We start from the raw sequence: 15686 nt of genomic DNA, 5'->3' as shown, positions 1-15686 counted from the left end.
GACGTATTGTCAAGGTTTTAAAATGAGCTTGCCACACGTCTCAGTAGAAATAGTATCCTGCTGCTGTCTGGTAGAAAAGTACTTAGGGGTGGGCCTAAGGTTCCTCAGAGAAAACGGGTCCTTAGTCCTGATCAGGACCACATTATACCTTTTTTCATATGAATATTTTTAAATTAACAAGTTCACTTTTTTTTTTTCTGTTTTGTGAGTAAGTCCAGAAAGAACGTCAAATATGTAAGACTTTTTTTTGTAATACAAGTCTAAGCTTCCACAATACTCTCTTCTATATATCTCACTCTATGTAGGGTATTTCTGAGGGGTAGGGTATTTCTGAGGACCTTAGGGTGTTGAAGAATCCCTTAATTTCATCCTGGATATCTGCTTTTTCTAGGTTTGTTCTCTTAAGCCTTTTATATTAGTAATGAGTTCATGAATGCTTTATGCTTGTCATCTGCAGAAGTCAGATCACCTTTTTCCGTTTGGCTGTGTGGTCAACTGTGTGTGCTAAGGACTGAGGTAACCTTCTCTACTTTCCTTCCTGATGGGTTGTAATTAGACCCTAGGTTAAAAGGATGCAGAACCTGTGTCTAAATATCAGAACAAATGATCACTCAGTGGGTGCCATTAACCTCTGGCTATATTTGGGTGAATTACAGGTACAACGAGGGAGGCTGTTTCCTCTCTTCTCTGTACTGGGTGACACTTTTGACTCTTGAATTTTGTTTCAAGTAGTGCCTGTTTCAGTAAATCTGAAGTTGCTCAAGCATGGATGACTGGTGGCCTGTGCCCCAAGGAACGTGCAGACAACAAGGAGGTTCTGGGAGCTGCGTTTATTAAATTACTCCAGTTGTTCAGCACGGTGAGACGGCTGCTGCACTAGGGTCGTATTTGTTCGTTCAGGCCATTCTGCTTCCTGCAGTGTCAGGCTGATGTTCGGAGTCTTATTCCATCAGTGACATGTAGCAATAGATTAAACCATGATGGCTGCAGGGGAAGCTACCAGTCTTGCCTTCTCCTGCCTCATGCCACGTAAAAAGCAGTGACTAAATAAGCTGTATGGAGATCCTTGAACCAGGACAGTTCACAATTTCTGTCTGTTGAACTCAAGAAGATGTCATAGACTTCTCACAGTTCTACTTAGCATCATCAATAATTACCACGAAGCCAGGCATTGCAATTAGAGAAATACCAAAGCAAGAAAATAGTAAGTGGAAATTACCATAAACTTTCTTCTTGGCAAGTAAATAAATGTATGTGCCATATTTTCCTAACAAACATTAAAGCAATGTTAGTGAGCAAAGCGTGGACTATAAGCTATCAGTGTTATTGATAATCTTTAAACATTTTAATTGCCTAAACAACTGTCTTTGAATGCTTCTGCTGTGTCCTGTAGCTTGAGAAAGAAATGTTTTTGTTAGGTCTTTGATGATTGTCTGAAGTGTCTTCTAAGTCAGAGAAGCTAATGTCAGGATGAGGCTTGCCTGTGCAAGAACCGAAAACTCTTGCCAGGGGTTACGTGATTAAGGAGACATTTTTCAGTTCTGAGTGAATTTGAGGAATTTTCATAACATTAGCATCTATAGCATGTTGGGTGTGCAAGGAATTTATGACCAGCCCTTACTGACTGTGCCTGCCCTACCACTCCCTGATTGTATGGCCAGAAACTCTCTCAGTTAACTACGAATGATAGGGTTTGGGGCTTTTGAACTACTGCGTATCTCTGTGAGTGCATTTAGGAGAGCCAATTTTATAGCTCACCATGATTACATCTTCAGACAAACGCATTGTTGGTACAGAGCTATCATCTGTGGCATCGAGTTTACCACTTCCCCGTGGGGTGTAAACATGTGGCTGGTTGAAGAGTTTTAACCTCTCAAGTCCTCCAACAAATATTAAATTGCTAAGTGTTCTTCCATAATGCTACAGTGTTGACTGAAATTTGACCCTGGCACTCGCTGAAATGATTTTCAGAATCTATTGGAGAAGGTTAAATGGTACTGTCAAGTATCCAGATGCCTGTTGCAGAAATACTTTCACTGAATATCTGTGGGTTGATTTCTCAAATGCTTAAAGTAATCCTCTTTTTTTCTTCTTCATTATTATGTGATATTATCTACAGCTTGGTTTTTAGCGTAGATAAAGAAATTAACTTGGTTTTGCCTTTTTTTCTGTGCCAGCTAATCTTGCCATTTATGACTGTTTTTCTCTTTTACTTGCCAAAGGAGGAATCCAGGCAAACATTGTTCCTTAAGTATAAACCAGACCTCTAGTCCTCTTTAATTTCTGTTCAAGATCATTATAATTACATGATTATTTTCACAGCTGTATCTCAATAAGAAAAATGCTGTAATTGGCGACTTTTACAAGTTCACAACTCAATAACCTGATACTGGAACTCTTCCACCTGCAGAAGCCTAATTAATTGTTGTAGGAATTCAGACAGCTAAAAGACCTGGATTTCAAATTACTTCATTTTCTACGTGCAGTATTTGAGCTATAGAGAACGTCTGTGCTAACCGAAAAAGATGGGATCTTTAGGCTGAGAGACTCTTGGTTGTTGTATGAGTATTTGACTTCCAAGTGGATCAATTAAGAAAGCTGTTGTTTACCCAGCTCATTGCTAAATCCATAAGCAAAAAACATTTTTATCTGAGTCTTCATGTAAAACTTCAGGACTTCATTTCCTGAGTGCTGTTACTAGTTGTAGTTTTGCTTATTTTGGCTTTTGGTTGCATTATTTAATTTGTTTTTGGTTAAGAGATGAGTTTTTATATTGCAGAAAAAAAACAATAATTATAAAAGAGTGAGTCTTTAAAGATGCCATGCTCCAACCATAACTTTGATTTTATTTTGTTATTTTAAAGCTATGCTAGTGTCTGTCTCTAAGGTTTATGGGATGCTCAAAGGTTTATTCGATTTCTTTTTTTCTTGATTTCAGGGCTTTTTCCGCAGAAGTATCCAGAAGAACATGGTTTACACATGTCATAGAGATAAAAATTGTGTTATCAATAAAGTTACCAGAAATCGCTGCCAGTACTGCAGACTACAGAAGTGCTTTGAAGTGGGAATGTCCAAAGAATGTAAGTTGTCTTCGGAAGCAATTTATTGTTTGTCATATCCTAAGTATATGTGACAGTCCCAAAGGAAGAAAAATATTACACAGTTACGCAATTGAAGCCAGTGTCTGTATTCATGTGCACAGAAAGGAGTTTGAACTTTGCACACAACTTCAGATGTGCTTTATTGACTTCTGAGTCCTTAACTTTGCAGCCTAGATGCTGTCACTTAAGACCAAATAGTGCAATGTGCTCTCTGTGCAACGTGGCCAACCTGTGTGGATGTGACAACTTCTACGTGGGTCATTTCACCAGGTTTTCTAAAGGAACAAAATCACAGATGCTTGCTTTAAGGTTGGATTATCTCCCCTATGTTCTAGAAATGGCTTCCTGGGGCATGAGCAAGATGGCACTGGCTTCTTAAGGGCTGTTTCAGTCCTCCCACAGCCATGCTGAGCAGCTTGTGGCTTCGCTGCTTGGCAAGTTTTTTTCCTGTCAGCCCAGGGTGTCATTTCCCAAGGGCCTCCCAATGGGCTTTGCAGCACATAGCAGCCTTCTTCAGCCTTGCGCCTTCTCCTTGTGCCAGTGTGGGTGCTTTTGCAAGAGGTCCTTCTTCTGGTGTTAACACCAGTTTGTGACATTTTACAGAGCCTGATGCTACAATGGCATTGAGTCTTCTGTTTTTGCTTGTTGGAGCTCCTCTGAAAGGTGAAACAAGCTGGTTAATCCCCTTCTAAACCCACAAAGCCAGTAAACCTGACTATGAACAAATACTTCCAAGTGCACACACATGAAAAGACAACTTTCCCTGCCTTCTTTTCTAGAAATCCAGGTTTTGCACTTCAAATTAGCATTTTAAAATATACAAATAGAAGTATGTGATTTTTCTCATTTTCCAGTTTATTGATATCCCTGTCAAGCATAGAAATCTTCCCCCCAATAAAGGCATTCTCAAGTCTCTAAGGGGTGTAATGCTTCTGAAAAAATCCCATTTTTGAATGGAGTGATGGCAGTAAGAAAAAAAATCTTTGGTGTAATGACTTATTTGGTTGCTGAGAGTTTTTACCTCAATCAGTGCTGTTCCTGATTTCAGTAGGTTAGTTCCAACAATAAACACTACAGAAATTTGCAGTTTGAGCATTAGAGAGGAAGAAAATTGCCCAATACCACTTCCTTACTCTACTTCACCCACGGGAGTTCCTTAGAGAGACATACAGACTGGAGAAAAAAAAATTAGCACTAATGAGATGTTTATGACTGAACTGTGACTTAAATCCGTTCTCATCTTCACCATTTTTCCTCCATAAATTGCATTACGCTTCCCAGTAGTTCACTTCTGCATCTTTGGGCAGAAGCAGAATAGGTCCCAAAGCCATGCTGATCTGTCCTGGTTGCATCCTTTTTCTCTCTCCTACCATCTCCTTCTCCTCTTAGAGGAAGAGTGCTGAGGAGCCAGAGAACAAACCAGATAGATCTTTATGTTCACTCTGCAGTTTTTCTAACTTTTCCTCATGGAAATCTGAAATTACAGCTGCTGAAAATGGCACCACATCAAGTCTCAAGAACTGGAGGAGCTAGGAGGTCTTAGGATTTCCATGACTTTACTGCCCTTGTTGTTAGGGTTTCAAGTTTTCTTGTGTGCATGAAGGGCAACTTTGTTCGCCTAAAGGTCCAGGAGGGAGAACATCATACAAAGGATGTCTTGTGTAGATGGGTCTACGTAAGCTGCTATGGGCTCCAGTGACCACAGCTCCTAAATGCATGTTAGATGTTTTAGGGTGAGAAACACAGTTTGATAATGCTGTAGATTGTCATAAAAGTAATCTTAAGGCTATGATTTATAGTAAATTAAATGTCTGGATATTCCTAGAAGGCAGACTGTGGCAATGGCAATAGTTCTGCACAGGAATCTTTACTTTTTAGCAAAAGGAGTGGTCAATAATAACAAACACTACATATAGTTTACTGGAATGGAGACCATGACTAGAGTAAAGGAGGAGGTAGGCTGAATACAGATAAAGATGCAACGTGAAGTGAGGAGGAAATTATTCCTAGGTATATGACTGCATATATATCTGTGCATATGAAGCTTTTTTTTTGTGGATAAACCACCATGATGCAGTTTGAGAGAGAAGAAGAAACACTTTCCTCACCTCAGGTTTTGCTGGCCTTGAATTCCGAAGGATTTTATTGCTGACGTGAAATAGTAATCTTATTAAATGCTGTCACGTCACGTCAGAGCAGGCTTTGGAAATATCAGCAGTATTCCTAACGTGTTAACCCAAGTTACTTAGGGTAAAGTATAAAGACTTACTGCCTTTAAGGTGATAGTTGGTGTTCTCGCATAGGATAGCAGGAGCTTTACAGGCAAGAATTAACGTTTTGGTCTGCCTGTTTCTTAGGGTGAACAGAGCAAAATTGCCCTTTGGCAGTCGCCTTTATCTCAAACCACCACGGGCACCGAAAGAGGGGGTACCAGCTTGGAGGGGGACCACTGAGGATAGTGGGGAGAAGTGAGGGATGTTTCTGTAGGAGGTGTATGAAAAGGAATAGAGAAGTTACTTTAAATGTCATCAGCTCGCTGTGTCTCTTGCTTTCTTGGTTTAAAAGTCTGAAGTGATTCTGTGTTATCCTTTCATAAACAGTAGCTTTTCAGCTCTTGAGAGATATGATAAACTATTTTCTTATCTGACCTTCTTTCATACATGTCTCCAGGTTTCAACTCTATTTCTTGATGAGTTTATGTAAACTAAGGAACATTTGTCAGTGGGCTTTTTATTATTTTTTTTTTGTTAAGGAGATGGAGGCTTTTCTTTTCCCCAAGTAACTTCCTGGCATTTTGCTTGTCTGTCTTCTTACAGTTCTGTTACCTTGTAATATGAAAGCCTCGAACAAAGGACAGAGAAAAGAATCAGAGAGGTCTCATAGGGAAACAAGCCTACAATGTTCAAACCAGTCCCAAATGGGGAAAGTAATCGCAGTGGGCAGCCACAAGTAGGAACCACAGGGTCTGTTCCCAGGAGCTGAGGAGGAGTAAATGCAAAATTTCAGCATTCAGAGTAATCTGTGCTTAAATGCTATGGTCGTGTTTTCGTTTGTTCTGCATTTAAAGGGCATGCAAAAGCGCTCACATATGCAACTGCTTTTGAGTTTAACGAGCATTGCACACAAACATCAGAGATAGAACTGGCTGCCTCGCCAGTGTAATAAGTAAGAACTTGAAGATGGAGATACAGCATGTTGGAAGAGAACAGACACTGAGCATTTCTTGTATGCTTTTATCTTGTTTTAGAGAATGAAGTGAGACGACAAAGGAATGCACCAAATTTGCATCTCTTTATAGGTTGTTTTGTTCGTATGGGGAAAAAAAAGTTATCTTCGACCCCATTTTAGTCCCCAGATCTGATCAAGAGAGGTCAATAACAAGTCCGCCTCCAGGGCAGCAGTGGAGCTATTTGTATTATGATAATATCTGCGGGACCCAGCTGAAACTGGATCCCACCAGTGCAGGGACTGGCTTTCATTGTGTAGTTGCTGCTGCAAAGTTTGTGCTCCAAATAGACAAGACAAAGGGTGTGAGGGGAAGCGGTTTAGTGATGACTCTCTTATCATCCTTATCCATGCAAAACACGGCTTGAAATAAAGCCCTGCTGTCTTTTGTCAGATCCCCTGCTTCAGAGACTCCTGAGCCTAGTGCCCCCTGCATCCGGAGCTGCACCTCTAAATAGAACAGCCCTCAGCCAACCCCTCCCCTGGTGATGTTTCAGCTTTGGGGTTTATTGTAAGTTCACTTGTGGGGCTCCAGAAGCTCGTTCAGGAGAGTGTAGGTGCAGCTGAAGCTCTGATACCCGCTCCAAAACATTTCTGTCCTTTTTACCCTTCCAGTCCGTTATTTATTTTTTTTTTTAATTGACATGTAGAGACAAATTGTAATCACACAGGACTTTTTTTTTTTTTGCTGTCACTGAAGTGAGAAGGCTACCGAGGCTGACAGTGGCTCATTATGTGATGGAGAGCCTTAGGAAACTAACCTTTGCCCTTTGATTGCGTGATCTCTAAGCTGATGTTGAAGCATCATCCCTGGCCTGACCCCAGGTGTCAGCGAGCAGCAGTCTGTTGTCGGGACACATGGACCTCAGTGCTTGGGAGCTAGTGCGGGGTCACAGGACTGGTGCTGCCTCGCACAATTAGGGGAGCGTGTGGGAAACCGGGCAAAAGTCTTAAATGATAGTGGGCTCTTTCAAGGAGGATGCTGGAATGTGTGCTTTGTAAGGTGAAACCTACCCTTACAGAAAACCCAAACCGGGTTTATTCCAGGGTATGGAAGAAGGAAAATGGAGCTTCTTTCTGCCACAACTGCTCCGCTTAGCCTAGCAGCTCTTCCACTTCCATCCTCCCTCTTCTAGAAAAAGTGCAGGCTGCAAGGACCACCACTGTGCTCGTCGATCTGTTGGGTCTCTCTCAGACAAACTCCCAGCCCACGTACCGTGGTGTGGTGCAGAAGAGCCCCCTGTGCTGGCACAAACCTCATCCGCAGTGAGCTCTAATAGAGCAAAATTATGTTTATAAAGGCACAGAATTATTGTTCCAGATTGCTTCAGTGCACTGAAGCAATGTTCAGATTTGTAAATCTGCTTACAATTAACCTCCCTGGAGGAAGGGAGGGAATGCAGGGGAATTACCATGAAGTGGAGAGAATCCAGATTTTGTGTTCTGTATTTGTTGTTTTTTTAAAAACTTGCCCAGAAATGTCTGTTGCTTTTCGTCGCAGACTTCAAAGTCTTGTAATATTTAAATGTTCACGTTTCTCAGAACATGCAATTACATTCTGCTACTGAACAATAGGCTGAATTGATTTACTTATTTTAATTCTGGTTTAAATCAGCAACCAGGAAACATCAACTTAAAGAGCTGTCGTGTTTGTATTTTTTACTTTATGCGCCTGTTTCATTTTCTTCCAGGCCCCTTACTGAACTGAATTCCATCTCCAGTGAGTTGTTGAGTAGAGGGCTAGTCGGTGTAGTTACGTTTCGGAAGCTCATGCAGATGCACTGACATCATTTTAACTTGAATTAATTAAAATGCATGAAATCTTCACTTAAAAGCTTTTACTCAGAAATGAAGTGGGTTTTTTTTGTTTGTTTGTTTGTTTGTTTTCCAGTGTACTGGATTTAAGAATTGCTTCTGCTTTGCTATGGGCTAGATTTTCAACTAGGTACCTAAATACCACGCAGTGGCTGGGGGCTTTTTCAGACATCCCAGAGCAGTTACCTTGCCTGCTGACACTCATTGGTTTCTCAGGAGGCATGATTGAAATATCAAAGTAGGAATCACAAAACCCTGAATTCTGTTCTGGGACTAATTCCTCTCTGCAAATGTTACAAGCTGATTAGACTAGTTTTCCTATCTTGATAGGTGAAAATGATGACCCTTTTTACAGGAGCTGGGAGACCTTGTATTGTAAATGCTTTGAAGGCGAAAGAGGTAAACTGTGAAAATACCAAAGAAATTAAGAATTAAGTGTCTAGATAGTGGGAAAACAGTGAACAAGCCATACAGGCCCCATCTTTTTTGTGTTGTTCATTAAGGTTGCATGTTTGTTTTTCAGTTTCTGATCAGATAGGAATGCTTGTATTTATTTTTTCAGTCTGAGAAACTGGAAACCTTTAAAAATTAATGCCAAATGCTCATTCCCATGGATGGGGGGATTTTATAAGATCAGAGCAAAGCAACATAAAGGATCTCCCTGCTACAAAAAAAAAAAACAGGACAGTCCTTGCAGTCTGTCCTCTGCCAGAGATAATGCACACTTTGTTATGCTGGGTGGCTGAAAATGTTTTATACACGATTAAAATTCTATCGTAATCTACTTGTTGCATGCCGTTTCCCATAGTTAAATAAACATCTTTTGCTTTTCGCACTGATTTGGTGCCTTGAAAGAAGCAGATATGCTTTGCTTTTCTTCTTTTCAGAGGGGCCTGCCTCTTTGGTGTTTTAGCCTTTCCCCCTGATTTTGCATGGCTTTCACTTGCCAGCTTTAATGTTTGAAGGAGCAACTTAGGTTGAATGTTATTATTCATAATTTACTCTATGTTCTGTGAAGATGGTTATGTAATAGCAGTAATTGCATCAACTCACCTAATGAGCTTTCCCTCCAGTGCCATGTACAGCAGATTAATAGCCCATGAATTCATTTGCAGCTCGTTGTGTTTCAGAAAAGTATTTCAGGCAGCAATTAATAAACTGCTAAAGAAAATAACATAAAAAATGATTTTTTTTATTATGTTAACTCTCCAGCTGAACAATTTATTGGCACCTTTCATGATGTGGCTAAGTAAATTCTCTCCTAATTCCTCAAGCAGAGCGTGATTAGTGAACCCTGCTCAAGTCAAGACTATTTGGCAATTAGTCTGATCTTTATATCTTAAAATGTTAGGGAGAAGTATGAATAGAGTTCTGAGGTTCTCTTTTTCTTCTGCTCATTGCCTTTCAGGCATTACGCACATAGCTGCAGCTTTATATCATGACACGCTAGCACTGCAATTTCTTCCTCACATACAAAACCCGTAATTGTGTAAGCTAAGAATCGAAGACCCTAGCCAATAAACAACCCCTGGCACTGCTTCTCTCTTCTTTTTTGTCAGCTCCAGTGGCCCAAACCTCCCAGGTGGTGGAACTGAGCCTGGAGGCATGAGCAAGGACCCAGAGAGGGAGAGAAAGGGCTTCTGCCCCCCAGGAAAATAAACCAGGGATTGGGCACTGACAGGGGGAGAGATGCCAGGAGAAAGGCGTGGAGAGAGAAGGAGGAGCAGGGAAACTCCTGCATCTGGTAGCGTAAGAGGGAATGAGGCAGTCAGACCTGACGGGGGGGAGAGAAGAGCAGCAGTGAGATGCTGGGGCCACCTCGGTGGGGAAGTCTCTGGGGGAAAGAGGAGACACCATTACACATGGCTGGTCTTGCCTGGCTGCCCTAGAATTACTCTTTCCATCCTTTTAAAAATATATATATATTATTGAATGTCTTTGTCAAGTTTTTCATGTTTCACATCATTTCTCGTTCAAAGGAAACAGTTATCTTTTTGTTCCCTCCCTTTCATCCAGTGGAAGCACTGGGCCTTGGCTTGTCTTTAGAAGTAATAAAATATATATATTTTAAAACCTTTTCCCTCATTTTGGGCTCTTGAGGACTGAGTAAGCATAAAGGGAATTCCTTCAATAAGCTCATACGGAGATTGATTACATGTCCTCAGCTGGAAGTTACATTAAGACTTATTCACTAAGGTATAGCTACCGTGGTGAACTTTTCCTTGCTCTCTGCTGTCTCTATGACAACACGGATCCTCGCCGAAGTTACCGGCGCTCAGATGCTTTCTGCAGCCTTTGTCCATGTCCATAAATTCTCATCCTCCATGACTGCGAATGTGCGCCCTTCTTACGTTTTGCTTAACAAGGTGTTTTATTAAAGTTGTGGCACTTCTGAAGTTATTATGCTAATCATCCTCGCTGCAGTACCCGGTAAGGCTCTGAAACAGATGGCTTTTAGGAAAAGAAAAGGTGTCAATTAGATGTTATGAACTTCTGGACTTTCTGAATGCCTCTTGATCTTCCCCTGTGGAAGGAATTCAGCTGGATGACACAGGGCATGCATAACTTTTCTTTCAAAATAGGTGAAACTCAGAGATAACTAGAGCCAGTGAAAAGAATAAAGCACGCACAGTCTAATTTCTACAAAGCAGCCAGGACTTAAATCTGCAGCACACTCACAGTGAAGTACGTGTTACTATTCAGTGGCTTTATCAAAGTCCCCTGACGTGATCGAACCCTTTCTTTTTTTAAAGGGAGCACATCTAATCAGGCCATAGTTTGGCTGATGTCTCCCTTGATGTTAGCAGGTGAGGTTTCTGTGGCAGTCCAGCCACAAGCCACCTCCTCCAGAGGTCTGCCTCTTGTGGGGACGGGTACAGCACTGAAGCAGGCATAACTTCAGACTTGTTTCATTTCACACCGTGGCGTTTTTTCGCTTCACATGGATCTGATTATTTCCGTGGCCTTTTTCTGCTATTTCTTGTCCCCCACTTCGATTTTGCACGGTGCGTGGGGTTGTTGTGGCATTATTCCTGACTGTACATACAAAGATGCTGACTGCATGCATTTGTTGTAGGTTGCCTCTCCTTGATTTTCATATCCCCGCTGTTTTCATGGCAGGAAAACCCTGTGTTATCCTCTCTGCCTTGTGCCAGGCAATGTTGTTGTAAGAGCAGATGGGAAATGTGGAGTAGCTTGTCCCTGCCCAGCCCACGCGCTCCAAAGCACAGGGCTGAGGCCACGCTTGCTTGGTCATGCAGACATAACTGCTGAGACCCCAATCCCATGACCTCAAAAGCTTTGTTTCAGAGCCTCCATTCTTTCTTTATGCACTCAGTTCACTGCTTCCTATTCCTCATTCGGATCATTTTCTTGTTCAGGGGCATGGGGCGTCTTTGATGCATCTCTTTCGCCTAATTGCCATTGTGCCGTTTGGTTGTGCTTTCTACTGGCACCTTGCGGTCTCTCTGCTGCCTATTGCTGTGCATTTTTTTTTCTCCCTTTGAACGCTTTTCTTATTTTGGGATGTTGAATCTGAGGGATGAAGAAATGTTGATGAGATAAATATCAGTCTGGGAACGAGCAAATTGCCAGTGTCCTGGACCTTGAAGCTAAACATGGCTTATTTGGTTGTCAGGCCAACCTGAAAATGTTATCTGCAGTAGCCAAGGTTCATGAGAAGTGCAATAAATTGTTCCCAAGAGTTCTGAGAAGTCGGAGCAGCAGCAACCCAAAAGTGCCTGGAGGACTTAGTATCAGAAGAGACACGTGCTTGGTCCTTCCTTGTAGAAGAAACATACATGAGAACGTGCATGTCTTCCTGGTGCTCTGTATTTGCAAACTTACTCCTCCGTTTTCCTCGTGATCCCTTCAGTGGTCTTGCATAGGGTGGGCTCCTCTGCAGACTGCAAAGGAACAAAGACCGTGCTGGCCTCTCAGTGGAGGCTGACTCCTGTGCTGATGGCGTGGAAGATAAAAAGAAGCCGCTCGAAAACCAGTAAGCTCCCAAAGGCTCTCTGGGAAAATCTTTACTTTAGTAGATGAGGCCATGGATTTCCCTCTGCTGACACTGTCGGACTCAGATGGCTTGCTTTCACCCAGCGCATGAATTGTTGCAGCAGAGGGAGTTTTCCATTGCCACGCCACTGATAAGCCAGCTGACACACTGCAGATCCTCCTGCAGGGATGCTAGCAGCCCTAGGACTGCGCTCTAAAAATAGCTGTGATTTGTTTTTGGTTTGACTTGGTATCACATGCTCAATTTAAAATACATTGGAACAGTTAATCTCCAGTTCTTCGGCGCTCACATGGAAAGCGTGCAGGATTTCTTAAAGTTGGATGGCAGGAGAAATAACACCCTTCCTATCCTAACTTAAATATCGCTCTGCTTGTTAATACTAATAAAAGGAAAGAGAAAGATCATAAGGTGTTGGGGATTTTCAGATTCCTTTGGCACAGTAAAAGCTAACAGCAACAGCTTTGTCCTGTCTCACCTTATTCCAGTACTTTGCATATTGGCATGTTCATGTGAAAACTCTACATTTTTCAGTCTTATGAAAACTCTAAATTTTTCAGTCTTATGAAAATTCTGTCAATCAGTCAGAGAGGCAGTTCTGACATTGGCTTTAAATAATGGTATCTTATAGCCCTGTGGGCAGTGCCTAAGGCCGGTAAGCGTTAAATCATCTGTGGGATTGTTTCTCAGCCTCGTGAATCCATAACCAGTTGCTTATTGTCGATACAAATGGATTCGGTAGGTAAATGTGAGGAAATTATCTGACTTTTCAAGATGTTTACCTGAATTTCAGCGTTAAAGCTGAGTGGAATTCTTCCTTTCCCCTGGCAAAAAGTGCAACAGAAAGCAAACATGCTTTTAGTTGGATTACAGGCTTGGTTAGTCATCTGACAGACAGTTTTAATGGAGTCAGAAAGACATGCTGGGGAAACATGCTGACCTACTTTTCTTTCTTGCTTTCTTTTTTTAAACTTTTAAGCAAGTGAAATGTTAATTTACACTCCTCATAAAATTGGATTTTGCTGACTGAGCTCACTTTGTAATTAATTTATTTACGCTTCTGCTTGGAGTAGGATACATGCTTTTGGTGACTGAATTTTATCAGGTTGTTTTTGTTTCTGTTAGGAAATTGGGTTACATTTGAGAAATTCATGTTCTTCCCCCTTTCCAGGACAAAGCCATCAGCCTCAAGTTAATGAATGATTTAAGTCAAATCCTCCGAGGGAAGACTTTACAAACCATTTAAAATGACAGACTAACAAAGCGTATTACATTTGTATCGTTTTCAGCGCATTATATTTTTAAACATTTTTAGTCTTTAGGCTTGTGGGAAGGAGGATTGCTGGCATAGTGTCGTGCATTTTGCATTTGGGATTGTTCTTTACCACGTTAAGTAGGTTGATAATTATACCTCCGGTCTTTTCTTGGAGTCAGAACTCTGTGAATTTAAATCTGGGAAACTCTTCCCATAAAACTTGGGAGTCTGAAAAGAAAGCATTAAATCAAATGAGAAAAGTTAGAAGTCAGAACAAATTAAAACATTACAAATAGAAATTGAGTGACATTGGAAGATGAGGGAAAGCTTTTTAAAGATGTTGCAGGCACGACTGCATCTCTTCTTTTGCAATGGGCACGTGTAATTCATCAGATGGTTGAGGTGCCATGTTACCTCTGTTATCTCTGGCAAAGAGATGCACTTCATTCACTTCACAGATAATTTTGGTGAAGATATCACAGTACTTTTGAAAGAATGAGAGAGGCCATAATGCCTCGACTCTCCAGTCGATCTGGAGATGCTGTTTTCACCTGTTAAGTCTCCGTCGGTGTCAGTCATTGGCAGGTTTCCCAATGTTGGTCAACCCCAAGTACTGCTGCAAATCTTTTACTACTTCTCATCTGTCCTGAAAAAAGTTCTGGTTCATTTGTTTTCATTTTAACTCCAGCTAGCCAATTACAATGTGCACTATTTCATGTGTATTGAAATGGTAACACAATGGAAGGGATGTGGGAAAAATGGAAATTGTCAAGAATCGCAGGGGTTTATGGAAGTACCACAATGTTTCGTGAGAATCCATTAGTTATCTGTGCTCCTACAGTGCACAATACTTTTACTTGTTTTCATATGCTGTATACTTTTATAGGATGTCCCAGTGGCACAGTAACAATTGAAAATTATTTTTCATTGTTCTGAGTATAATATGTTTATTTTGGCTAATGCATGAGAGCTTTCTGTACACACCAAGAAGACAGAAGTTGGCACTGCACAGATTTTACCCATTTTGTAGCATAGATGTATCAACGGAGGAAGCCCAGGACGATAAATCTGTGAGCATCCTCCATGCTAAGCTGTTGCACCTTGCATGTGCAGCATCCCTAACTGTGTGAGCTGCTCTTCCCATGCAAGGAGTAACTTGACCGTGTTCTGCTTGCCGTAACACTACTTCAAGGTCATCTGTGAGATGGTTTATTTTATTTCTACTAGGGAGAGATAGTGGAGAAGAGCTACTCAAAAAAATGTCACTTCTGAAATTTTATTAGAAGGTCGCTTTTTTTTTTTTTTTTTTGATACAGAATTGTTGATACTGGAAGATGAAGTATTAGATTTTAGTGAGGTTTAAATTGTCCTCTAACAATGCTGATCTGTCTCCATTGCACAGGGAGTAAGCCTGTAAGGGGCTCTTGTGTTTCAAGTTAGATGTCTCATAAACGGGTGCAGAAGATCAGAGCTCAATGCGTATTGTCTTGCAGTCCATGTTGTACTGTCACACTGTCTGATTGTGCCATCGAGAGCTCAGGGACCAGATTCATACAGTCCGGATCCCTGTAACAAGTGACATGGAAAACTGTTAATTTGTTAGAGCCTTTTGACAGTTTTCTCCTACAAGGAGGGCATTCAATTTGCCTCCTTCTGCAGCTTGAAGGAGAAGCTCAATGTATTTATTTTTTCACTTTGGATGCCTCTTCGGGTGAACATTGCTACTAAATCAGAACATCCAGGAAATAATATGAAATTGAAAAGGAGTGCAAATAATATAAGAAAAGAAAAAAAAAAGAGAGAGAGAGAGCAAATAAAGGCAAGAAGATAGTTGTTACAAAGGTAAAGCAACTCCATTATGCTCAACCCTCTCTCATAAAGTGAAAATTACACAGAGAGAAGAGAATAAGAAGAAATATTTTACTTCTTTAATTCAGCTGAGGGCTTAAGTCCTCCTTGTACTACAGAGGCAGTCAGAACATTTTCCTGGCAACGTTTCCTGCTGCTTTCTAAGTTAGTTATTAGTTATTTTACCAGTTTATTAGGAACATATTTTGTAGCATAATTTATGCATGGCAAGGCGTGAACATACATAAAACCATACAGATGCATTAGCTGCCTTCCACAGGGTACGCAGAATTAAGCCCTATGAGTTTTGGGGTCTTTTTTCTTAGTTTGGGGGATGAGGTGGGAAGATAACCGTGTGGTTAATGAGCCGAGCAATAATGGATGAGGAACATCTTAAAATATTCCCTAGAAACCAGGAAATGTAGGA

The 15686-nt window shown here is 41.2% G+C and overlaps 1 protein-coding gene across 9 annotated transcripts in view; it reads left to right on the top strand.

Annotated features, from left to right (window-relative positions):
• Positions 1–15686, top strand: part of RARB (retinoic acid receptor beta) — a 319793-nt gene that overhangs the window by 272788 nt on the left and 31319 nt on the right. For 8 of the 9 annotated variants that reach the window (XM_072033461.1, XM_027451076.3, XM_027451077.3 and 5 more), the window contains one exon: positions 2939–3080. In XM_072033461.1, coding sequence (XP_071889562.1) covers positions 2939–3080 — 142 coding nt within the window. Of the gene's footprint in view, positions 1–907; positions 1205–2938; positions 3081–15686 lie in introns of those variants that run through there. The other variant, XM_072033464.1, reaches the window with a different exon arrangement.

This window comes from Anas platyrhynchos, chromosome 2 (genome assembly GCF_047663525.1).
Source record: "Anas platyrhynchos isolate ZD024472 breed Pekin duck chromosome 2, IASCAAS_PekinDuck_T2T, whole genome shotgun sequence".
Taxonomy (NCBI): domain Eukaryota; kingdom Metazoa; phylum Chordata; class Aves; order Anseriformes; family Anatidae; genus Anas; species Anas platyrhynchos.
This window is presented reverse-complemented; position numbering and strand designations above follow the sequence as displayed.